At 37.9% G+C, this 25,456-nt stretch overlaps 1 protein-coding gene across 1 annotated transcript in view; it reads right to left on the reverse strand.

The window, feature by feature from the left end:
* LOC135713013 (neuronal acetylcholine receptor subunit alpha-7-like) overlaps positions 1-25,456 on the reverse strand; it is a 382,027-nt gene that overhangs the window by 102,306 nt on the left and 254,265 nt on the right. Inside the window, exons 6-7 of the mRNA XM_065236096.1 lie at positions 22,570-22,750; positions 9,130-9,205 (exon numbers count right to left, since the gene is read on the reverse strand). Of these exons, the coding sequence (XP_065092168.1) occupies positions 9,130-9,205; positions 22,570-22,750 (257 nt within the window). The remainder of the gene's footprint in view (positions 1-9,129; positions 9,206-22,569; positions 22,751-25,456) is intronic.

Genomic DNA, 25,456 nt, shown 5'->3' on the forward strand with positions numbered 1-25,456 from the left:
AATTTTGACATCTTCTGAGTGCGGACATGCTCCGGAACGCTGAACTTATCCTTGGCCGTGAAAAACAGGTTGCCGGGGATCTGTTTGAAGTCGGCCTTCACATATGTTTCGTCGTCCATGATGCAGCATTCAACTTTCGTCAGCATGTTGAGGTACAACTTCCTGGCACGGGTTTTGGCGGACTTGTTCTGCTTCTCGTCGCGATTAGGGGCCTTTTGTACCTTGAACGTTCGAAGCCCAGCCTTAGTTTTGGCCTTCTGGACAAAACTTCGGCTTAGGTGCAGCTTCTTAGCCACATCCCTAACGGAGGCGTTCGGATTTCGGTTGAAGGCCCCAACTACGCGGTTGTGATTTTTGGTGTTGTACGGAATACTTTTTCCTTCACTTCTGGGCTTCCGATCGGTGGTCAACCGTTCCTCGAACCGCTTAATCACTCGCGACACCGTGGAATTCGCGATTCCCAACGTTTTAGCGATGGAACGATGCGAGAGATCCTTGTTCTCGTGATGAATGCGCAAGATTTTATCACGCACGAGCTGTTCTTTCGACTCCATTTCCGCGAGTTTTGATCACAGGACTTTAAAACTTGCAGGATGTAAATAATGCACTATGAACTAAATCCACCCACATTTTCATTAAATTCTACCCAACGGTTAAAAAGTTAGAGCAATTTCATAGTGTGGCAATTTCATCGTGGACACCCTTTATATAAATAAATTACATTTGACGGTTGTTATAATTGATCAAAGTTATAGTTGAATTGAGTATAAGATGAACAGTTGAATCTATTAGGTAGATATGATTGAGTTGACGGTCAAATTAATGTTGGAATAAATATAGGTTTCTATCAAACAACAATATTTTTCCATGTGAAGGTAACTATTAGGATTGTTATTTTTACTTAACGTGTAGAGATATTTCGGTAGTCTTATTATAATCAGGAAAGTTCCGAGCGCTTCGAGAATGACCAGAGAACTCCAAAACAGCCCCTAATTTCAGGAAAATTACAAGAACTTTTAAGGAATTTCGAGGAATTATGGAATATTTAAGGAATGTTCCGAAAATTCAGAGAAATTCCGGAGTCTTCGAGAATGCTTTATGAATATCAGGAAAATTTTCTGGATCATTAGAACATCCCCCAGGAATCTCTTTCTCCCGGAATTATGTCCTTGTTTCTTTCGACTGTTCTAATTAATTCTCCTAGAAATTTCATTCGTCTTCTTCTGGAAGTTTGACCATAAACAAAAGGTTTTTTTGATCGACTTCTATTGGAAGGTTTTCCGAGCTTTTTCTGGCTTTACCTGGAAATGACTTCCTTTGGATGTGACATCCGATTTTTTCCGATAGTTTATTTAAATTTTCGCCACAAGTTTCTGAATTCGTGTTTTGGAAGTTTCCCGGATGTTTTTCCAGCTTTTATCGAACTTTATTCAGGAAAGCTTCTTCCGTCTTTCTCTGGATGTTTTTTCAGCTCCATTCAGAAGCTTATTTAAACATTCCCCGGAGTTTCTTCCGAAATTTTCCGATCATAGTTCAAAAATTTTGCTTTGATTAACGGCTTTCTCAGTCTTAAAACACTGCAACGACTACGATGTAATCTGCCGGACATTTTGGCCACAACCCATGGCTTTTTTCGAGGAAAAATATTGTTTGTCGTTTTTGTGGCTGATTTTCCATATTTTGGTTGCATTTAATGATATTTAATTGAAAAAAAAACCCTGCTGGGTCACAGTTTTGATCACCACTTGAGGACAACGATAGTTTTAAAAATAAAATTAAAAAAATAAGGAGTGTTTTAAGACTGAAAAAGCCGTCAAACAAAGCAATTCCCCTCAAATTCCAGTCGTCACCATCGTTAAAATTTTCGCTTTCAAAAACGGTAAAGTATAAAATTAAATAAATAGAAAATACCAATAAATACCGATTTTTAATACCTCTGATACCGATAGGCTTTAAAACAATCTGGCAACGCTGGCTATCGCAGTCATCTTGTCATCAGAGAATGAAACGACTAATCGCCGGCTGAACAGTATTAATTATAACTTTGTATTCTGTCTCAAAATAAGATTTATTTGTTTGTTACGTTACATCACTCGGTTCACTCTTACATCGTAACAAAGTGGCGACGAGGCTGTAAACAAAGTCGTGCCGGTTGTTTTTTGTTTTCTCGCGAAAATCGGTCGAAAAACGTCGCGTCGAGTACCATCCGCGTGTTCGCCATGCCTGGGCCACAACCACCAGTACCAGGAGCCGCAGGTAGCACAGCGGATCAACCGTTCAAGGAAACAATCTTGCAGCTCCTAAGCAACCAACAAGTACTTATGACCCGGATGGTGGAGCAGATGGTAAACATCCAAGGAAATGTCCAGAGCGCCAACCAGAACGAGCTAGTTCTAGATTTCCTAGCAAGCAATATTACCGAGTTCACTTACGATTTGGAAAAGGGATGCTCATTCGATGCATGGTTCTCCAGGTATGCAGATCTGCCAAATTGGACGAAGGCACGAAAGTACGGCTACTGCTTCGAAAGCTCAACCCCGCAGCACACGAAAGGTACACTTCGTTCATTCTTCCCAAACTCTCAAACCTTCGAGCAAACGATTGCCAAATTGAAAACCATTTTCGGCAGTCCGGTTTCCACCTTCCATCGTCGGTACCAGTGCCTCCAGACGGCGAAGGGGGAAAATGAAGATTTAATTACCTACTCCTGTAGGGTAAACAGAGCTTGCGTCGCTGCAGGAGCTCAAAGAGGACCAGTTTAAGTCCCTTATTTTAGTGTGCGGGTTGAGATCATCTAAGGACGCGGACATCCGGATGCGCTTGCTGTCTAAGATTAACGAAACACAGGACATCACACTGGAGAAGATAGTAGAGGAGTGCAAAAGCATGATTAATTTGAAGAAAGACACTTCGCTAATCGGCAGTCATTTTGCCTCCGCTGCTGGCACTGTTGCATCGCAAGCTGTTCGAGCCAGTTCCCCCCACAACAACCGTTACAAGAAGAAGTTTGGCGGTAACAAATCCGACACACCGAGGACACCGTGTTGGTCTTGCGGCGGCATGCACTTCTCTAGCCAATGCAGTTTCAAGGCTCACAAGTGCCGTGAGTGTGGCCACAGCGGCCATAAGGAGGGCTACTGTTCCTGTTTCGCATCCAAGCCGAGTTCTAAATCGTTCAAGGGGAAGCAGAAAAACAAAAACCACCACGTATCCAGGATTGTAACCGTAAAGAACGTGATGCACAGCCGGCGCTATGTGGAGACGGCGATAAACGGAGTTCCGGTTGAAATGCAGCTGGACTCGGGTTCGGACATAACCATTATATCCAGACAGAACTGAATCAATATCGGGGCACCTCAAACGTCTCCACCGGACTGTCAAGTGCAAACAGCTTTCGGAGACAGACTTAATATCGAGGCCATGTTCCAAGCAACGTACACTATCGGCGGAACTCATAAGGAAGGTAATTGCACCGTTTGTTGTACTGACTTTCCCTGAATGTTCTAGGCTCAGATCTAATGGATGAGTTTGGGCTCTGGGACGTACCATTTTCATCATTCTGCAAGCTGGTCGGTAGCCAACAACCAGATCACCAGGTAGTCGAATTGAAGGCCAATTTCCCCGATGTGTTCACCAATCGTATGGGACTGTGCAACAAAACACGAGTGCATCTCACTCTCAAAAACAGGCAAACAGTGAACTGTCAACATTCCCACACTCTCGTGCTGTGTTTAACAATCTCTCCAGTGGTGACAAGAAAACTCTCCGAGGATACAGGCAGAGATTAACCCCAGAGAATGATATCTCTTGCACCCGGGTCATGGGAGCTCTTACTGCTAAACTTCAGAGAGGCTTTGATGTTTCTGTTGTTTCTTTATTAAGAAGACATTCAGTCCATGTTACTCAGTTGTTTTTAAAGAGGCTTGGATATCTTGTTTGATAAGTTTAACAACTATATCTCTGATCACGCGAGTATCGCATAAATTAGCAATATTGTAAGCAAGCTTGTAAACGGTTTCGCTGGTTATGCCAAGTATAGCTCAAAATTAAACGAAGGGAGGTTTTATGCGATAGTTAAAATTCAGATTTTTTTTTTCAGTGTGCGACATGTAACGTGGGAAAGCTGCAGGGTGGTTTCTATGTTGATCATTTATCTCCCTCTCTTGGTCGATCTATGTGTATCGATCGCTGATTGACTAGCAAATACCGTGCGGGAACGAAATCCGTATACCCTGTTGAATTTGATTATTTATATGCATCATAACAATGTAAATATTATACATGAATACATATTCATGTTCATTCAAGCATTAGCTTGATGCTTACGTCAACAATTAAGCAGAATGTCATGCAATTACAATAAGAAAAATAAAAACCTCAACACGTGTCGGGCATTTCTGTCAATCGGTTGCGTTCTTAACGATTTTCAAAGAAAATCTCTCGGATTTACTTCAGTTTGTTAAGCGTATTTCAGTGATGTTTGCAAGTAGTTTCCTGAAGGTCGATCGGAAAGGTTAGTGTTTATTGTTTTATATCTCAATTCTAAGCAATGGATTGTTCATATGGTATTTATTTATCAAAATTAGTACTGTACGGTTTTCGATCCATATATAACAGCTGATTCTAAATCCGTACACTTGTGCATCACTAATGACGATTCTACTTTATCCAATGTTTTTCAGCAGATCATGGAAACTAAATACACGCCGGAGGATTTGGAGAAGACTGTGGCAATGATGCGTGCGGAGAAATCTTACCGAGAAGCATCCAGGGATTTTGCTGCTCCATTCACCACCATAAGAGATGCCGTAATGAATCGCTACTCTCTTATTTTATTCGTATTTTAAATGTTATATTATTAATATCTTTTAATGAAGAGCGTCAAGAACCAGCCGAAAGTAAAACAACGCAGCTCCCCTACAGGATATCACCAACACGCATATTCAAATTAGGGACCATGCATAAATGACGTAGCGTTTGAGGTGGGAGGTGAGGGTTTCAGAATTTGTGAGCGGCCATGTATTGGATATAGCCAAATACGCTACGAGGGGGGGGGGGAGGAGTATAAAATTGATCAAAAATATGCTACGTCATTGTTGGATGCTCTCTTACAGAGAGTAGACATAAATGGGCCAGAGAGCATTCCCAGCAGTAGCTACCATCGAGGAATGACCGGAAATACACATGAAAGTAGTGCGGGCGAAAATTGATAAAGAGAAACATAGGATTGAGGAACGACAAAAGAAAAAGGTTGAGCGAGAGAGGAAGAGGAGGAAGAAAAGGAAGAAGTGGCAAGAAAGTTCCCTAATAAACAAATACCATGAATGAACTATCCCACAAATGGTTTGGATGATACCCCGAACACGTCGTTAAGCTCTCTATTATGATTATTTTCATTAGAGTTGGAAGCAAGAAAGCATTATAACTTGAAAAGGCAATGGTAACCAGGGTTACTACCACTCACTTGCTATAAAAAAAATGTTTTTCAGAATTATGAAATCATGAGATGGTATAGTGATAATTAGTACTTGTAAGTTACAAGATGAGGACGTGAAGTATGTGTTTGACACATAAAATCTGTCAATATTGCTTTCAGTGCGTCACAATCAGCAATTTTATGACTCGTGAGTGCTCACTCTGAGTGAACGCTCACGAATCATAAGATCGTTTATTGTGACGCTCTGAAAGCAAAATTGGCAGGTTTTATGAGTCATACACATACTTTAAACCCTCTTCTCGTTACTTACAAGTATGTACAGCATATCATTATATCATCTAATGATTGGATAATTCCGAAAAATATGTTTTTATAGCAAGTGAGTGGAATCAACCCTGATGGTAACAATGGAGAAGAAGCAGAAGAAAGCTGTGGAAAAGAAGCAATGAAAGATCTGTATTTTTATGATTTTTACTCTCTTGACGTATTAAATTAAATTAAGTTATAGTCGTTATTTTACCTATTTTAATTTTCATGCACAAAACGAAAAACTAATCCTTGATGCCAGTTCATTGTCTTTTTTTGTTGGTTTCTAAGATGGTTGTATTTTTTTTTTTTTTACTATCCGCCATTATAGGGCTACCATCTTAGGAACCGGTTAGATTATCGCTTGATGCCAGTTGGTTGGTAGAGCGTTTCCATTTTCGTTGTATTAAAGATGTTTCGGCAGTCTTCTGTTAAGTTTGCTATTATTGATTCAAAAACATTGTCCAGGCTACACCACCCAGTTTAGTCCCGGTTAATAATGTTTTGTAGCGTTGATCTGGAGTACCCCCAAGTTCCAAAGTATGGCGCATCTTGCACGTTATCACATGTCAAATTTCAAAAACCTCGTAGTTGTGATCGGAGGAAAACTCCAGTAAGAATATTTAACCCAAAGCACTGGTATAGAATAAAATTTGGAGGAAATGAATCCTTAAACATGATATTAGGTAGCATAAAAATCCAGAACATTCACCTTCTAAAATAAAAAGAAATCAGTTACCTATCCTTTGAATCGATTGGAGCATCAATTAATCTAATGCTGATATCATTAGTTAAAAAGTAAAAGTAAAAAAAATGAACCTTTGACGAATGATTCTTATGTAAAATCGTGCGCTGAATTCAACAATGTAGTCGAAAAAAATGTAAGTAGGATAGTTTTCGAGATACAGCTAAAAATGAAAATTCATTTTAAACAAGTTTGATTACTACAATAAAAATATCTCCGGTTGTAATGAGATTATATCAATTATTTTAACGCTAAATTAGAGGTAAGAAATTCTTTCGTTCGATCAATTGAACATCAATTGTCAGTGAGATTTATGGTATTGTTGTTAGTTAATAGCTTGTTTTTTTAAGTTTTCCTAGGAAAAATTGAATTTCTGGTACGTTTTTAAGCAATGTAAATTAAAATGTTTATGGTGGTTCTACCATTACTGTCACGGAAAAATAGTTCTATAACGATCGAAATAAAATTTTATCACGTTTAATTTGGCGTTAAAAAAATTAATATCACTTCATTGCAGTCAGAGATAATTGTGTTTTAGTTTTTTTTTAAAGTGAGAATTCATTTTTTAGCTAGGGGAAGGAGGGGCATAGTGAACAGGCAGGGCATAGTGAGCATCCCGCACTTTGGCTCTGGATCTCCAACTGCATGAAACAAAGGATCAATATCATGATGATATTGATCCTACAGCCAACAATTTTGTTCTGAACGGCCGGAAGTCCAAGCTGGAGCACGCGATGCTCACTATTGCCCCACCTGTTCACTATGCCTCTCTTACCCCTATATCTCCAAAACTATATATATATATAGTAGGATATATCCTACTGAGATTTTTTTGGACTACATTTTTGGATTCAACGCATGATTTTACATGGGAAATGACCATCAGCGTACAAAGTTCACATATGCTGTAAACTAGTGTATTTAAACGGATATAGCTGTTTTGGACTCTTAGCCAAGCAACTACTTTATTCAAGATAGCAACATGTTTTTTTTTTTTTCATTGATTTGGATCGATTTACATTCATGTACGGATTTTTATTCATTACTGTACGGATTTTGATTCATCCTCAACACAGTGTACGGATTTCGATTCAAAACTGTACGGATTTTGATTCGATCGTAGAACGCTGTACGGATTTTGATTCAAGATATGTGCAATTTAAATCCTTTTTTCTAATAACTAAAGGTAATTTTAAGACCTGGTGTTTGCAAATATTGGAAAAATAAAGATAAATATAAAGGAAAAAGATGTGATACAGAGCATAATGTGATAGTATTATTTAGTATTGACCGTTAATGATTCTCTCGTGCTTAGGTGTACGGATTTCGGTCCCGCACGGTACATGATGTTTTCAAAAACCTCCAGTTTAGGCTAAGTTAAATTTGAATAATAAAATCAATCTTGCATACACCATCAACAAGTGAAGTTGAATCTTTTAATGAGAAACACAAGTGACAGATAGCAGGATACTTCACACTTTGTACAAAACCAATTCGACAGTGAGCTTGCAAATTGCATAAGGGCGTAAACACGGTGATCGATTCTCTTCGTCAATTTTCTTTTTTGTTGGTGATACTCTAAGGAAGCCTTAGCGTGAAACTTTAAAGGCACAAATGTCAGCTTCCGGTGTTCACTCGGCTGTCGACAGAAGCAGACCACTCTCAATGTATTGTAGGCGATCGCCTGTTTACTCGGCAGCAACCATTGTGTGGTCCCCCTCATTGTTCTTCATCAGCAGTTATTTCGGTCGATGCGTCGTCGACTTTGGAAAGCAACCGTTTCGTGATGAATGTGCGAGTACTGACCACGTTTTGCGTCCATTGCTGCAATGGAACCTCGTTGGCGAATCTGCCATAGAATGAAACCACTGGAAGCGGCTCCTGTTCTGATGGAGGGGGGTTATTGGACAGCGGAAGATAAAATGTTTTTGACTATAGTTTTAAGATGTATTGTATAGTGAACAAGAATCCTCGGGTCGGTAAAGTTAATTCGGTTGAGCCTTATCAAATAAATCCTCCTTGTTTGCTGTGCTACTACAAACAGAGAGCAATTTCAAACTTGTATGTTTTGTGGAAGCTGACATTTGTGCCTTTGAAGCTTCACGCTAAGGCTTCCTTAGAGTATCACCTTATAAACTAGTTATAATTAACGTTTCTCGGCGCGTTTGCTGTTGCTTTTGATAGCCAATAAAACCTGTTACAACTCTGCATTGAACAAATTCTAGAAAATTGTTTTGCTTAGCTTTAGCAATGCAAAGAGAAAATCTATGAAGAGAATCGATCATCGCATATACGCCCTTATGCAGGCTCAATGTCGAATTGTTAATCATCTATGTTTTCATGTTCAAATTATTTTCCAAGATTTTATTCTTTGAAATTAAGCTTGAAGCTGTAACCGTGAAATGTTCAAATATATTTATTCTAGAACATATTTTAATGAAAAAAAGCCAGAAAAATTCCTGAAATTACGATAACATCATGGAAATATTGTTGTCTGCCTGCTTGCATGGAAATCTCCCATAGTGCATTCGTAGATAAATTCAATTTTTTTTTTGCGGCAAATCAATAAATTCAACACCACAATTAGACTTTTCGTAAATAATTCAATCATCAAAAATATTTAAATTTTAGTTTTACTTACCCAGCAGGTCCCACTCCCCATTCGTCACGAAACTACTGATATCCCCACCCGTTTCATCTTGCAGCTGTAAATCTAGCTGTTGGGAGGACCGACCGAATGATGTCATCATTATTGTAGTGGGTGGTTACGGGAAAAGAGAAGAAAAGTTTGCTCGTTAGTAAATGCAGTATGCTGTCCATGTAGGGTGTCTTCCTGGCATAAATTTTTAGGATGTTTATTCGTCAGGGATACGAAAGTGTAGAGGGAAAGTGGGCAAAACGAATGAATGAGACGGTTGATGAACTAGTTTCCAATCGCAATACTCGAATGCACAGGAACGTAAAAGGAAGCGGAAATTTTTCGAATCTCTTTCCCAAATCATGCAAATACCCGGTGGTCTGTTGAATGAATGATTGTTTGTACATGGTGGGATGAAATTAAATCTCGTAAAATGGTCAAATGTTGGGGAGCACACAGAACGGAAAAAACACAACATCTACAGTCTAGTGTGAGAGAGAGAGAGGCTGGTGATGGCGTTGTCCAACTCCTGGAAAAATGTTGTCTTCCTGTCACATCGCGATGCTTTCCGTTTCAATCAAACACAGCTATAGGGAAAATCTCCGGGTGCGTTCGAATTCCTAATCTTAAAGTGCTTTCCGTAGAATGTTTTTATTTTGTGGGAGGGGGAGCGTTGTCAGATTTTTGTTTTGTTCTTCTTTTTTACATCGTTTATTATTTTCAGAATGGCCATGATATGAGGTCGGGATCCCGTTCGATAGTTTCTATGATGGTTTTTCGTTTGATTCTCGCTCCTTTGACAGGCTCCGAATCGCCGAAGTCTTTTTCGGAGCGCACCTGGCACGGCTGACGCAATGTAGTCCGCCACGTCCAGCGTCCAGAAGCAAAGCCGAAAAAGTCTTACGATCGTCGGGGACATTGTCGCGTGAGGTGTGAGGTTCGTTCATTTTTTGTTTGTTTACGAAGGCAATGAGAGTTGAACTATGTTTAAGGGTTGAATGAGAATCGACGAATGAAACGGAAAATAAAAGTGACGAACATGATGAAGATGATGGTAGGCTGATGAGTTGACGAGGAGGGAAAGGAGCTTTGGGTTGAAATTATTTACAAAACTAGGTGTACTAAAAGAATAAAAAACTTATCCAGTTAAGGTAGACGAAAACTGCTAAATTCTTCGGTAACCTAGAACGTCGCCTTAATGGCCTAAGCAAGATGATTGATAGTTAAGCTCTGGCAGATAATTGGTTGTTCGGTTAGCTTTTTTTTCCGTAGAAACTGTTTTAAGGATGTACGTTACAGAGGAGTCATGTAATTTCTTTTCTTATAGCATTGTCTGGAATTATTCGAAGCAAACAACTCCAATCAATGTAAAATATTTCGACTTTTGCACAATGCTATGTTATATGCTATAATGCATATGATGAACGATTGAAGCATCACCTTAAATTGATAGGCTGTTAAAACTTAATGTTTTCTGCATCAAGCATAAGCTTCCTGGATATCAGTGTTGGCAAAATCAGAAATCAATTGATATTTTTCCGCTCTCATGGGCTCGCAATATCACGCGTGATATTGGAACAAAATATCATGCTTGATATTGATTTTACAAGCTCCTTTGATATTGCGAGACTATTGACAACGTGCAAACATCAAGCTAAAAGATGACTCGACACAAAAATGATTCCATTGCACATAATTTTCTTAGAAAGAGAAAGCATAGTTTGCTATCTCTTTTTAATCTTCACCGATGGCAGACCCGAAGGGACTGCTGCAAGCCGTTTCGGTTGCATTTGGGTGTAAAGCAAAAATCATTAAACTCGATCTCACCACAGTTTGGCGAGATTTGCAGTTGGTGAGTTTTGTTAGCTTGATATTCTGAGCTGCGATAAATCAAGCGTGACCTTGGGCGTTGGTGAGATTTGATTTTTTGATATTTTCCCAACACTGCTGGATATGCTTGGGAAGTTTCAAGCAACCGCTCGTAGACATTGCCCCAAAAATGGGCATAACTTGATTCAGCATTTTTTGAATAAAGCCTTTAATTTAATTTAAAAAAAGTCTCATTTTTCAGCAAAAACTAGCCAAAACATTTCAAATAAAAGAGATAACAACTTAGTTGCTTCAGCAAAAATATGCATCATAAAAAGTTCTAAAAGTATTCAGAACAATTTTTTTACGAGCAATGAACGTATAAAAAGATATTTAAAGAAAGCCGATTTTCTAGGGACCACTCTGCCCTGCATGCTTAAAAAAATCATAACTCATAAAATCATAACCATAAGAGATATAAATTTGATGTCTTCAGCAAAGTTGCATTGGTCTATCTTAAGTAATAAAAAAGTTTGTATTTTCAATTCATAGACCAACCTAATTTCTCTGGCATAAAAAGATCGGTCAAAAATATGAAGTAAATTTTCCCGAAGACACTATATATCTAAAACTGACGGTTTGGGCGCACACATTTTTGTCTTACTGAATACGGCTTTGGGACCATTTTGCAATGGGCCAAGAATTAAATCAAGCAGGAAAAAAAATTATAACGCTCTGGGATTGCATTCAATTGAGTTGAAGTCTTGAGTGAAGTTTCTTGAATTAATTAGGACTATAATTTGATGAATGAAAATAGTTCAAGTTTGGGCGCAAAGATGGCGCAGCGATATAAGTTTTTTTTTTATTTCACAAGATAAAGGTTTGCTGTCTCCGGCAAAGTTGTAGGACGTACAATTTTATGAAAAGGTGCCGAATATATACAAGCTGTACATCTTAAAAAAAAAACTGAAATGTACCAAGTTTTAAAAAAATTGCCTTAAATTAACGTTTGTGGTATTATACTTGGATTGATCGTTCAAAAGAATACTTTTATCATTTTTCCTCGATCGGTACTGATCAATCCAATCTTTTCCAGATCAATGCTAAAATATTTAGAGTGCTCAAAAATATATATCACATGAAATTAAAAAAAATCTGGCTTAATTTTCTTAACACGCGCAAATGAACGCAAAATGCCATTAACTTTTGAAAATTTAAATCAAATACACTTTAATTCCTAAAAATATCTCAGAGGTAGTGGAATCTCCATTGACGAACCAAACTCGTTATTTGGGATTTACTTCGTAAAAAGACGTTTTTGGAGAAAAAAAAATGTCAAATACCCCACAATATAAATATTTTTGAAATTGGAGTGACGTGTAGGAACCAGAAATCCATTTCTGACACCATTTTAAAATTCAAGATAGCGGCTTCCATTTACAGAAAAACAGAAAAATACTGTCTGATACCCCACAATATGGGTATTTTTGAAATCTAAGTGACGTGTTAGAACCGGAAATCCATGCCTGGCACCATTTTGAAATCCAAGACGGCGGCTTCTGGTTAGAGAAAAACTTGGAAATTCCGTCAAATACCTCACTATATGTGTATTTTTGAAATAGGAGTGACGTGCAAAGCCTGGAAACCCATGTCTGAAGCCCTTTTTAAATTCAAGATGGTGGCTTCCGGTTACAGAAAACTGAAAAATACTGTTTAACAATCCACAATATGGGTAGTTTTTGAATCAGGGTAACGTGTAGGAACCATAAATCTATGTCTGACGATATTTTTGAATCTAAGATGGTGGCATCTGATTAAATAAAACTTGGAAATTTTGTCAAATACCCCACAATATGGGTACATTTGGAATTGGAATGACGTATAAAGACTGAAAACCCATGTCTGATGCCATTTTGAAATACAATATGGTGGCTTCTGAATGCAGAAAAACATAAACATACTGTTAAATAACCCACAATATGGGTATCTTTGGAATACGGGTTTCGTGTTAGAATCTGAAATCCATGTCTGACGCCATTTTGAAATCAAAGATGGTGGTTTGCGGTTACAGAAAAACAGAAAAATACTATGAAATACCCCTCAATATGGGTATTTTTGGAATCGGGGTGACGTGTCGGAATGAGAAATCCATATCTGAACTATGTTTTAAATCCAAGATGGTGGCATCCGGTTCTCAAAATACTGTCAAATACCCCACAATATTGGTATTTTTAGAATCGTGTTTGATACCAGTTTTAAATAAAAAAAAATTAAAATAGAGAAATACTTTCAAATTCCCACAATATGAGTATTTTTTTATAATCGGAGTGATTTGTAGGTATCAAAAATATATATCTGACGCCATTTTGAAATCCAAGATGGCGCCATCAGCCACCATCAAAACCAAAATCTAAATAGCATCAGACATGGATTTGCGGTCCCTAAATGTCACCCGATTCAAAAGTACCCATATTGTGGGTACAGAACTTCCAAGTTTTTCTGTAACCGGAGGCTGCCATCTTGGGTTAAAAAATGGCGCCAAACATCGCTGTCTGGTCCTACACTTCACACCCATTGCAAAACTACCCATTTAGTGGGGTATTTACCAGAATTTTCATGTTTTCCTGTAACTGAAAACCACCATCTTGGATGTACAAATGACGTCAGACATCGATTTTCAGTCCCTACACGTCACTCCGCTTCAAAAAATACCCATATTATGGGGTATTTAACAGAACTTCCATTATTTCTGTAACCAAAAGCCGCCATCTTGGATTTAAAAATGGCGTCAGACATAGATTTTCGTTCTCTACACGTCACTCCGATTCTAAAAATACCCATATTGTGGGGTATTTGACAGAATTTCCATGTTTTTCTGTAACCGAAAGCCACCATATTGGATTTCAAAATGGCTTCAAACATTGATGTCTGGTCCGTACACGTCACACCCATTCAAAAAATACCCAAAAAGTGAGGTATTTGACAGGATTTCAATTTTTTTTCTGTAACCGAAAACCGAAACTGGATTTCAAAATGGCGTCAAACATCGATTTCCGGTCTCCACACGTCATCCCGATTCCGAAAATACCCCTAGTGTGGGGTATTTGAAAGAATGTCCAAGTTTTTGTGTAACTGAAAACCACCATCTTGGATTTCAAAATGGCGTCAAACATCGATTTACGGTCCCTACATGTCACTCCGCTTCCAAAAATATTCATATTGAGGGGTATTTCCCTGTTTTTCTGCCGAAGACAGCAAACCTCTATCTTGTGAAGTGAAAAAGTTTGTATCGCTACGCCATCTTTCCGGTCAACAATTGGGTTCTTTAAGGGTATTGAGGTAAATGCATATTTGTAATCTGCATTAAAAATGGAACCCAAACCCAAAATTTCATCAATTTTGATACACTGGAACTATTTTAAATAAGTACGATTACATTTGCAAAAATCACCTTATTAGCGCCCCTCGGTGTCACTTTGTATGGGAGCGAGCTGTCAGTTTGTTAGTTTAGTGTCAAACAGTGAAGTTATGATTTTGCTTTAAATCTTGATCTAAACATCGAGATGAAAGTGTGTGGGTTCGAAAAAAATATCGCTGTGCTCCGAAAACGAAGCTCTTTCAGATGATGTATAAAAAACGATACATTTTTCAAAATTAAAGAACCCAATTGAGCGGTTTGCATCCACCAAATGCAAGCTGAACAATGCATTAGGTCCTAAGTAACATTAGTCGATCTTTCGACTTTCTCTTTCGTTAATAACTGGGGTACAGAGCCGTTTCTGGTCGAGTTTGTCGTATACAAAGCTAGATAATAGCTTATTTTAATCGGTCTGTGTGCTGAAATTACCTGGAAATGTCTTAACGTGGCCGTGAGGATGCAAAGAGAAAGTCGACGAAGAGAATCTGTCAATGGTACTTGGGACCTAATGCAATGTTCAGCTTGAATTTTAGTCCAAATTAATCTAACAAAACTTCACTGAATACGTCAATTCAATTGAATGCAATACCAGGGTGTTATTATTTTTTTCCTGCTAGATTTAATTCCTAGCCCACTGTGCACTGGACAAAAGTGATTCTTCACAATTTTTCGATACACATTTTTACTCTGGTTAAAGTTTGAGTTTATATCGAAGACAACAAATCAAGAAGACAGGCAACTCTTCCATTTTTTGATATGATGTCTTCGGTTATAGCATTGAGGTAACTCTAAGACTAGTAGCATAGAGGTAACTCTAAGACCAGAAGGTTATAGTCTGGATTCTCTGGAATATACACGTCATGCTTTTTGGGTACCGCTCCCTATATGTGGCTGTATTACCCCTTAAGACGTGTATAAGATCTGTGGGCTTGCCACATGAAGGTACTGTGCGTTCTAAAAGCGCTTCTTCTTCTTCTTCCTCGCATTTCAAGCTTATTGCGTATGGCATAATAGCTTATTGCGTGCTCTCAACTTAGTGTTCTAGATGCACTTCCTCAGTTATTAATTGAGAGCTTTCGATGCCTGTACCATTTTTGCATTAGTATAATTATGTGGCAAGTACAATCATACTCTATGCCCAGGGAAGTCGAGAAATTTTCCAACCCGAAAAATTCTTAGACCGGACCGGGAATCGAACCCAGCCACCTCCAGCATGGTCTTGCTTTGTAGCTGTGCCTTTACCGACTGAGCTAAGGGAGGTCTAAAAGCGGTGTGAGTTTTATTAATATTTAGCTAATATAATGTTCGGAAGTCCTTAATTAGCCAAATATGTAGCCTTATTTAAAAAAAAATGGAAATTTGTGAGCTTAGGGACCATTCAAAAATGACGTTGTATTTTAGGAGGGAGGAGGAGTTTCAGAAGTTGTGTTAAGTCATTTAAGGATGTTCCCTTGTTGGTTATTTGTTATTTTTAATTCAGTTTGAATCTTTCAAACCAATTACATAAGGCACATGTCCCTAACCTCGATCTAATATGAATTAAGTTTTATATCGTATATTATGTAATAATTGAGCTGCATGCAAGTTTAAAATTTCTTATTATAGGGGGCGACCCCGGCGTAGTGCTTAGCATCATAACTCTCACGCCAAAGTCACAAATTAAAATCTCACCCCCGGACAAGTCATAAATGACCCAAGAGTGTTAAAGTGACTATAATAAAAAAAAAATATAATTTTGATATTAGTTAGGCACGACCAATTCAACAATTTAACAATTTAAAACTTTCCAGGTACGTTGTGGTTCTACTGTACTCAATTTGGATCTATAAATAGATGCAACTTCAAGAGCAAATTTTCATTCCGTCGAAAATAACAAAGGTAAACAAAGTCGAGCTATCAGTGTCAATCGATGCTCCTGCTATTGCACTATATACTTTCCGAATATAGGATCACATCCCATTTTCAAATAAATTTACCAGTCAAATTGCTTTTTGACGTAATCACCTTCCGATCAAAATATTTTTTGATGCTACTTAAGTCATCCGCTTTCTATGGAGATGCCGTTTGCCTTAAGTAACAGCACTGAGAAACCCGTGAAAAGTGTTCTTTCGTCGTTTCGCTTTCTCTTTATTAAAGTGAATAAATAGAACTGTTTGTTGCTAAGATGATTTCGGTGGTCCTAAAATGATGAATGGGCTGCACGTAAGGAGACATGTTTGATAATACTCCCGAATAACCTGGTAAATACACTTTGACTTAAGTAACATTAGGGGGCCACCAAACGACGTATAATAACTTTTGACTCAAAAACCAGTATTTTTCAGCATGGAAGCTAGCCATCTGTTTTGATTGATTAAAACCCTGCTTAATATGTTAAACATTGCTTTCACTACACCAAACGAATATCAATTATTTTATTCATGTGTTTCACTTATACATTTTTGCCAAAACATCAGCCTTATACATTCCATAAGACAAACCACATAGTTCCTATAAGAATGCATAAATGGTATGTGTGATCGCTTATACATTTCATTCGACACATGATCTTCAGTAACATTTTGCAAGGCGTCTGCTTATTAGTTGACTTATACATTATATGAATAATCAGCAATAGAAATTTGCCAAAAAGTATAAGGAGATTTCTATCCGTCATTGAGATTATATGTGTGTATTTGGAAATAAGAATAACTTTTCGGCCATCAAATCAATTTCAATTTCATTTTTCTTGGATCGGTGAGAATGTTACTTTCGACATAATGAAAATTTGCTCTTGACTTCGTCCAATCGAAGATAATCCTCGATCTACAAAGGTTCGGCATGCGAAATCGCGCTTCTTTTTCTCTCCTTATCATTCATATGTAACCAGATTGTTTACGTTACCCTCATTTCTCCCGTAAGAACGGATGAGGAAGAAAGAAACAGTGTTTTCTTCCCGGATGATCCAAATAACATAAATCACGATGCGATCGATAAAAGCCAAATAAGATCATCTCACGACCACACATATTTATAACGACCTGTCAGCAAGCCAAACAATACATTAGCTCCTAAGTAACCTTGACAGATTCTCTTTGTAGATTTTCTCTTTGCATCCCCACGGCCATGTATAGACACTTCCAGCTATTTTGAACCCATAGTTCGATAAATGAAGCTATTATCTAGTATATAATACGGCAAGCATGGCATGAAACGGTTTTGTAGCCAAGTTATTAACGAAAGAGAAAGTCGACGAATAGAAACGATCAATGTTACTTAGGACCTAATGCCTTGTTCTGCATGATAGCTTTTTTGGAAAGGTCTACACGGTAAATTAATCTGAATGATATTAGAATCCCGTTCACTTAAATTCGAAAACCGTTGGTCCCTCATAGAATGAGTAAATTTTAAATCAAATGTGAGTAAATGTCACTTTTATATGAGAAAATATCACTCAAATATCGGTGAAATTGAATCAAAGTTAATAAAATATTTACTCATTCTACGAGAGACCTACAGAGCCTGGATTTATAAAGGAAACATAGGAAAAGTCATTCCAATCGAGCAGAAGACCTGTCAAATGGATAAGATGTCGCCTCTTTATAAATTCAGGCTCTTTAGAGAGACCTACGCTTTTACGAATGTGAGTGAACTCAATCTGAGTGAGTGAACTACGCTTTTGCGAATGTGAGTGACTCAAATATGAGTCAGTTTCATTTGCCGTGAAGTTTGTTTTGACGGCAGGATTTACTGCACGTTATTTCTTAACAACCCTAAATAGGGCTAGCCTAATTTGAGCAAATAAAGCTTGAACTGACAAGATGTCAAATGAACAACATCGTTCGGATTCTGGTCGATGTTTTCCATTCGTCATCTTGTCAATACCTACTTTTTTTACTCAATTTTGAGTAGCCCTATTTGTGACGGATACGAGTCAGGATACTTGCAACCCCATATTAGAGTCAGTGTATAATGAGTCACGCCAAGAGAAAAACAGTTGAACTCGCATCACGGTTTTCGAAAGATTCCCATTCTTTTCACTTGGCAACAGAGGTCTTCTACAACAACTTCAAATGACTTCTAGCGAGAGAAAAAAATATGGCGGCTGTAGTAAATCATTATATCAGTGATTTTGTCAAATTATCTTAACCAAAAACCGGAGTGATTTGAGATTTGGGCGCAATTGCATTTGTAAACAAACACGTCAATCGCCGATTTCTCACGGATGAAAGCTCAATTTTCAAAAATTAATAACACTACGAGGTGAAGGAATTAATCCTCTTTCATTTGACATTGCTTATTTATGAGATTGAGGTTTTATTCACGAGAAATCGGTGATTGACGTGTTTGTTTACAAATGCAATTACGCCCAAATCTCAAATCACTCCGGAAATAGTAGAAATTATCATTACTAATCATTACCGAGCGTATCCCATGACAATTTAACGCTCACTGTGTGTTTATGCTCATTAGACTGATGCAAATTTGAAGTTTTCGCTCCACAGTGCTAAAACGGTTCCAAATTGGGTCCTGATTAGCCTCCCAAAATTTAAACTGATTTGGTAAGAAACTGACTTGGCACAAACCATTTGAAGTTTGAATGGAAATTACTATGGGAAAACCTTACTTTTTGTTCATTGCCTTCTAGCTTTTTTCCATATTAAACTGTTAAATAGTTCTGTTGCTATTCTAACGGGAAATTTTCTCAGCTACAACTTAGCGCAAGATCGTTTTTCTGCCAAACGTCAAATTAAATAGTTATTAATTGTTTAAGAAATTGATAATCTTATGGCATGATCAAGCAGCTGTTTTGTGGGCAACACTGAATTCTGCCGTGTGACATAGTAGCCATGATTTTTGTGCCCTAATCCAAGCGCCAGAAACACCAATGTTGCCTGCTGAACAGTTGATTGAGCATAATCATAAGACATCAGCAGCGACTTGAATCATTAATAGCTTTTCTTCCTTACATGTTGTCGAAAAGTGATCTTGAAGAAAGTAGTAGCTGAGAAAATTTCCCAAATGCTCAACTATTATGTTTTAAAGCAGAGGGATATGGTGAATTGTTATATAGATATGATCAAAAAAATTGGTTTTCCCATAGTAATTTCCATATAAAATTCAAATGGTTTGTGCCAAGACAGTTTCTTACTAAATGAGTTCACATTTTGGAAGGCTAATCAGGACTCAATTTGGAACCATTTGAGCACTGTGGAGCGAAAATTTCAAATTTGCATCAGTCTAATGCTCATTTCTTCGATTATATTTTATATTTTATTGTAATACCTTTCGTGGACCATACGTCAACACTGTTGGTTCGAATTGTGACACACTTGGAGTCTATGTGTGTCACATGGTGATATCAATAGCTTTGCACGTCATAGAACAATGTTCTACAATATTCTACTGTATCGACTTCTGCTTAACCTACTAAAAAATTGAAATGACAAATATATAAACAAAGCTGCCAGATGCCAGAGCTTACACATGCCTTTTTAAATGGGTCTGATTAGCGAATTGATCCTGTACTGTTGGGATGTGCTGCTGCCGTTGTCTACGTACGATCTCACTAGGCCACGGTTGTTCTCATATATTAGACTGGTTGATAAGGATGAAGCTACAACTCATGTGTTCCATGATTACCTTGCAGAACAAGCAATTCACATAGCATTGAAATGCAAAACACTTCAAATCCATCTGTTTTGAACAGTAGTGCGATTCAATGTGCAATACACTTGAATTGATAGAGAAAGATTATCAATATTTAAAAGTTTGAAACACTAGAAATCAACGTGTAGAACACATTGAACCATGGTGAAATACAGGTAAAATAAATGTGATTGCTCATATGAAAAATCAAGTATTTAAACGCTACGATCAGAGATGTGGACTTTCTTGAGTGTACTCAAATTTGAGTTGTTTAGAAATTACCCTTTCGAACCGTCCTTTCCTATGGGGGAGGTGACTGTCAAATACAAACAATCGTTGCCTACCTCGTATAACTGGTTCCAAACGACAACAAAACCGCAACGATGGTTTGTTTATGTTTGGAACCAAATTAACATAGGAAAAATCAATGAGCGTAAACAGGTGAGGCGCAGTAAATTTGTCGCCTCTTTCGTTCTCCAGCTGATAAAATGGATGACTAAATTTGACGTCACACTCCTTCAACCGTTTGAACAGCGGGAGAACGAAGGAGATAACAAACTCAATGAGCCTTACATTTACATTAGAGTCGGTGTATACTGAGTCACGCCAAGAGTGAAGCCAAGTCTACTTACTGAACTGTCAAACCGGCTACCTATCGGGTAAAGTAAACAACAATTACGATGCTATGAAAGGTCCACGAAAGGTATTGAAATAAAATATAAAATATCAGGCATAACATTTGATAACGGCACAAAAGCATTTGTAAACAAATTTTCTAAGGCCCTTTTCAGGCGAACCAAAGTACGCCCACGCAAACCAATACCACTTTCGGAAAGGTGATAGTTGCCCTTATCCGATGATGTTGTTGGTTTGCGTAGGCGTACTTTGGTTTGCGTGTAAAGGGCCTTAGAAAGTATGTTTACAAATGCTTTTGTGCCGTTATCAAATGTTATGCCTGATATAATCGAAGAAATGATTAACCACGCACTGAGCAATAAATTGTCATGGGATACGTTTGGTAATGATCCCTTATGAGAATTTTTACTATTTTTGGTTAAGATATTTTGACTAAATCACTGATATAATGATTTACTACAGCCGCTATTTTTTTTCTCGCTAGAAGTCATTTGAAGTTGATGTAGAGGTCCTCTGTTGCCAAGTGAAAAGAAAGGGAATCTTTCGAAACCCGTGATGCGAGTTCAACTGTTTTTCTCTTGGCGTGAATCATTATACACCGACTCTTATTTACATATCATTGATGGATTTTCAGTAGGCCGCACATCCCACGCATAGAGATTGCTAAAGTGTGATTGTGTCAGTGATTTGTTTTCATCTGGAAAAATTTTCGCTATGAAGTGTTTTTTCCCGATGAAAACATTTTGCGTAATCGTATACGTGACGTAGTGTGCATACGATAAACGTCAGCAAACTCAGTGGTGTGAAAGGATAAGAAACGATCCGCTATGTTTCACGAAATTTTAAAATTGCCAATAGGGTTTCCCTATAGGAGTGAACAGTTGCAGAGTCGTCGTCAACGCGAATGGTTTCACCAATACCAAAACAAAGTTATCAAATAAAGTTCGTAGGCCATAATTAGGAACACGTCTCAAAATTACGTCCCCAATGTTAGGCCTATAGTAATAAAGCGCAATGTAAAGTTACAATAAGAGTGAAAAGTGTGAAATTGATTTTTAGGGCTATCATGTTACATAAAGGTAAGTCATTTCAATTCATGAAATTATCAGGTTTTTTATGACCACTGCAGTGTAGATTTTCGTTAGTGCAATAATACGGCAAGATCATGGCGCTTTTAAATCTAAAAATATGAATATTTCACAAAACTTTTTCTTTGAAAAAGAGGAATATACGTTCTAAATTTGTCTCAAAAATAGGCAATTCATTTACGGTTTAAAATTTCACAGCAGATGTGGTATTAGTTTACCATTACTATTGTGTATTATTGCTGAATAAATAAGTAATTTGGTTGATAGGCCAAAGTGAGGAACTAGGCTGACATTACATCCCATAACCCTATCTATTTAAGGTGAAAATGGTCCACAAATTTCTTTCAAGACCGCTTTCCAGCGTACTCTTAACAGCACTACGGCTAAGCTAACCATCCTTCCACGCACTACTATATCAAGCTCCGGAAAACTAAATTTCAAATCAGCCCCAAAATCCACTTGATCCTTTATCTACATGGGGAACAACATAACAAACGAGTAAGCTCTCCTCTAAGAGATCAACCTAAAGCGCAGCCAGCCAGCAGCCACTTGTTTGCCTCTAAATCTTTAGCTCGAAAATCTACTATAGAGCGCTTGAAACTTCCTAAGGAAGTTTCCAAAATGGACGCGAAAACCAATCATTCCTCTAGACTGACTAAAGAAATCACCTACCTAAACAAAGAAAAAGGAACAATCAGGGTGAAATCAACAATAGCAGAAATGACGGAAAACATAAATATAGAGAATAGTACGATGACTGGAAAACAAGAATTGGAAATAGATCGATGTCAATGACTTGAAAACAAAAGATTATCTCTCTTGTTTGGTTTTTTTTTTTGGTGTATTCATAGTTCTCAAATTTACCTGGAAACCATCATATGTCCAACTACCAAACTTCATTTCACATCTTTGATCATCAAATGGAAACCACGTTATATCTATTTTACATGTTGATTTGAAGATTCCTGGTGGCACATATAAACAAGAACCATTATTACGCACGACTACATTTGTTGGATATGTGCCATCAAAGCCTTCATCAGCACTAAAATATAAATATACGGTAATGATGAATTTTCCAACTGCTGTCCACTTTCATTTCAGTTTTGGGGCTATAACTAGTGAAGAGGTGTGTTTAAATCTGTCTAGATTAAAGTAAGATTAGTATTTTCTTGGTAGGTTAAATCTTTTCTTTTTTTTTGTATGTAAAGGAACAGTCCTAGTTGGTGGTTATTATATCATTCTCATGGATACAAAACAGAAGGGTGTTTGTAGCTCGTTTTTTGGTTTTGAATTTTTCCATTTGTATTTGTATGTGTTTGTGTGTCTGTGCGGATGTATGAATTTGAATTGAGTGGTGATTTTTGATTCAACTACAAGTGAGAGGCACATTTTTAGTGAGGATTGATTGATTGATTGTTCTTTTTACGATCGTCAAGATTTCCACGATAGTTCAATCGCAACGAAATTCGCTGTTCGCTCGCCCCTGCACTAGTGGGGATGTGCGAGGGGGTGGCGTCCAGTCAGCAGTGGGATAATTCGGCCGAAACGCGCACGGGCAGGTCAAGCGGAAATTACGGTGCCCTGGTGCACGGAAGCGAGATAGCGAGGAGTTGGTGGGACGAACTGGTTGTCACAGGGCAGACGACTGTGACATGTACCCAGACAACTGAAAGTCATTATGGTGAAATTTTGAGCATATTTCATGCAATCGTTCTACTTTAAACTTATTCCAGTTGCCTGGGTGGAAAATAGTCGGACAGGATCGCCGGAATAGAAAAGCGGGATCACAGAGGGGAGTCCTTTTTTCCGTTATCTAAGGTGCGTTCAATGAATGTGTGTGTGTAAGAGTGTTTTCGCATATGTGTGAGTAACAGTCTGTAGATCAAGCGTGCAGCACACGGTGAATTTCTAAAAAACTTTCTGACCACGCAGTTTGCAAAAATTATCTCGCTGTCCACCTCGCCTTGTTCGAGGATTATCGTTTTTTTCCTCGGCTTTCATTTGTTGATGCTGTGAGCAACAAGCGAATTTCGTTACGGAGTGGGGGGTTTTGGCATAACTCCAATGTTTGACAGGCACACACAGGTTCAACTGGTGGTGCGTTTTTCGGCCGTGGAGTTTTCGCCGGAAGCGGTCGACGACGACGAGGACGACGAGGAGGACGGCAAAAAGAGTAGCGGAGGGTGCAATTATTGCATTATGCTCGCCACCGTCGTTGTCGTTGTCGTCGTCGTCGTCGAAGTTGAGTTGGACCGGAGCAAATTGGGTGTCATTTGCGGTGTGGTGGTTTCGAAGTGGGGTAGCTGGTCCTGTCAGCAGAGCAGTGGAAATAATTCAATTTCTTTTTTGTCGTTAATTGAAGGGGTGGACGTGGCAACAATTGACGTGTGTTATTAAATTTTCCGAAATCACTTATTACGTGTCATTAATATTGTAAAGATTAATTCAGTACGTCGTTTGATACGTGCAGAACATGGCAGCGTTATAAGGAAAAAGTTCAACGGCTCTCCGATTTTTCAAGAGATATATGGAGAAAGAATATTTTTAGCATAAAAAGTTCAATCCAATTTAGGAAGTATTGGAATGTGTAATAATTACTTAATTTAATCGTTTTTCGCTTTTATGGATCATTATTTGTAGATATTCCAAATAATCTGACACGAATTATTAAATAATAACTCGAGAAACGCTAAGCAAACATAGCGATTCAATAAGAAACTAAGCGGATTCAAACTCCAGAGTCTCATGGATATTTCAGAACTTGGATCTCAAAATGACTTGGTTGGAAGAGATTTTCGGGATAAAAATGTCGAGTAAAACCTCAGTAGCCAGGCTGCAACCTCGAGGAACAAGTGAAAAGAGCCTAAGTACCAAATCTCAACCATGACTTGAAACGTCCGTATTTATATTTTTTCAACACTTTCTTTAATGGGGGGTATCGTGCTGGTTAGCAGGTATCAACGTAATCTCGTTCAGCAACTTATACTTTACTGTTACATATACAATCCATAGGCAGATACAAAGGGATGATGTTACGTTTTGCTGTTTTCATGACCATTTTTCCAAGTATATACATTAGGGTGGGTTGCAGCTTCGACAAAGTTGTTTGGTATAGTATTTTCCAGCTAAGTCCGAGTTTTGGTGAAAATTGAGCAATAATTGGGTTTTGTAAATGGATCGTTCCGTTTCCCATACATTTTCCCATACACAATTTAAAAATCTCCCACAAATCGAGATTATAACCAAATTTGATCAAATTTTGCCCAGTTGTTGGGGACCTGAATAAGCATTTAAAGAGAAGTGGTGAACCCACCCTAATGTAAATGATCTTTTAAATTTGTCGAACCTATTAATGGAATCCCTTTATGAAGAGCTTTGAGTGTGTTGGTTTATTTCCTTTAAAGTTCGTTATAATTGCTTGTCTTTTGACAGATACGCGTATTTCGTCTAATACTTGCAGACTTCATCAGTGTCGAAGCTCTTCGTAAATTATTGAAAAAATGGCCATGAAAACAGCCAAACGTAACAAAACATTGAAGAACTTTATTAGAAAATTAATAAGGCATCCCCTTGGATCCCCCTATGAATAGTACATGGTACAGTAGGGTATAAGTTGCTGAACAAAATAACGTTGAGATCAGCTGCTAATACCTGCTACCCTGCAAGATACAGCCCCTTAAAGATAGCGTTAAAACATTATAAAAACATTATAAAAACGGACGTAAATCCTTGAAACGAAGAGATTGCG

Source organism: Ochlerotatus camptorhynchus, unplaced genomic scaffold (assembly GCF_037179485.1).
Source record: "Ochlerotatus camptorhynchus isolate MF236.1 unplaced genomic scaffold, CSIRO-AGI_Acam_v1.1 ptg000040l, whole genome shotgun sequence".
NCBI classification, from domain to species: domain Eukaryota; kingdom Metazoa; phylum Arthropoda; class Insecta; order Diptera; family Culicidae; genus Ochlerotatus; species Ochlerotatus camptorhynchus.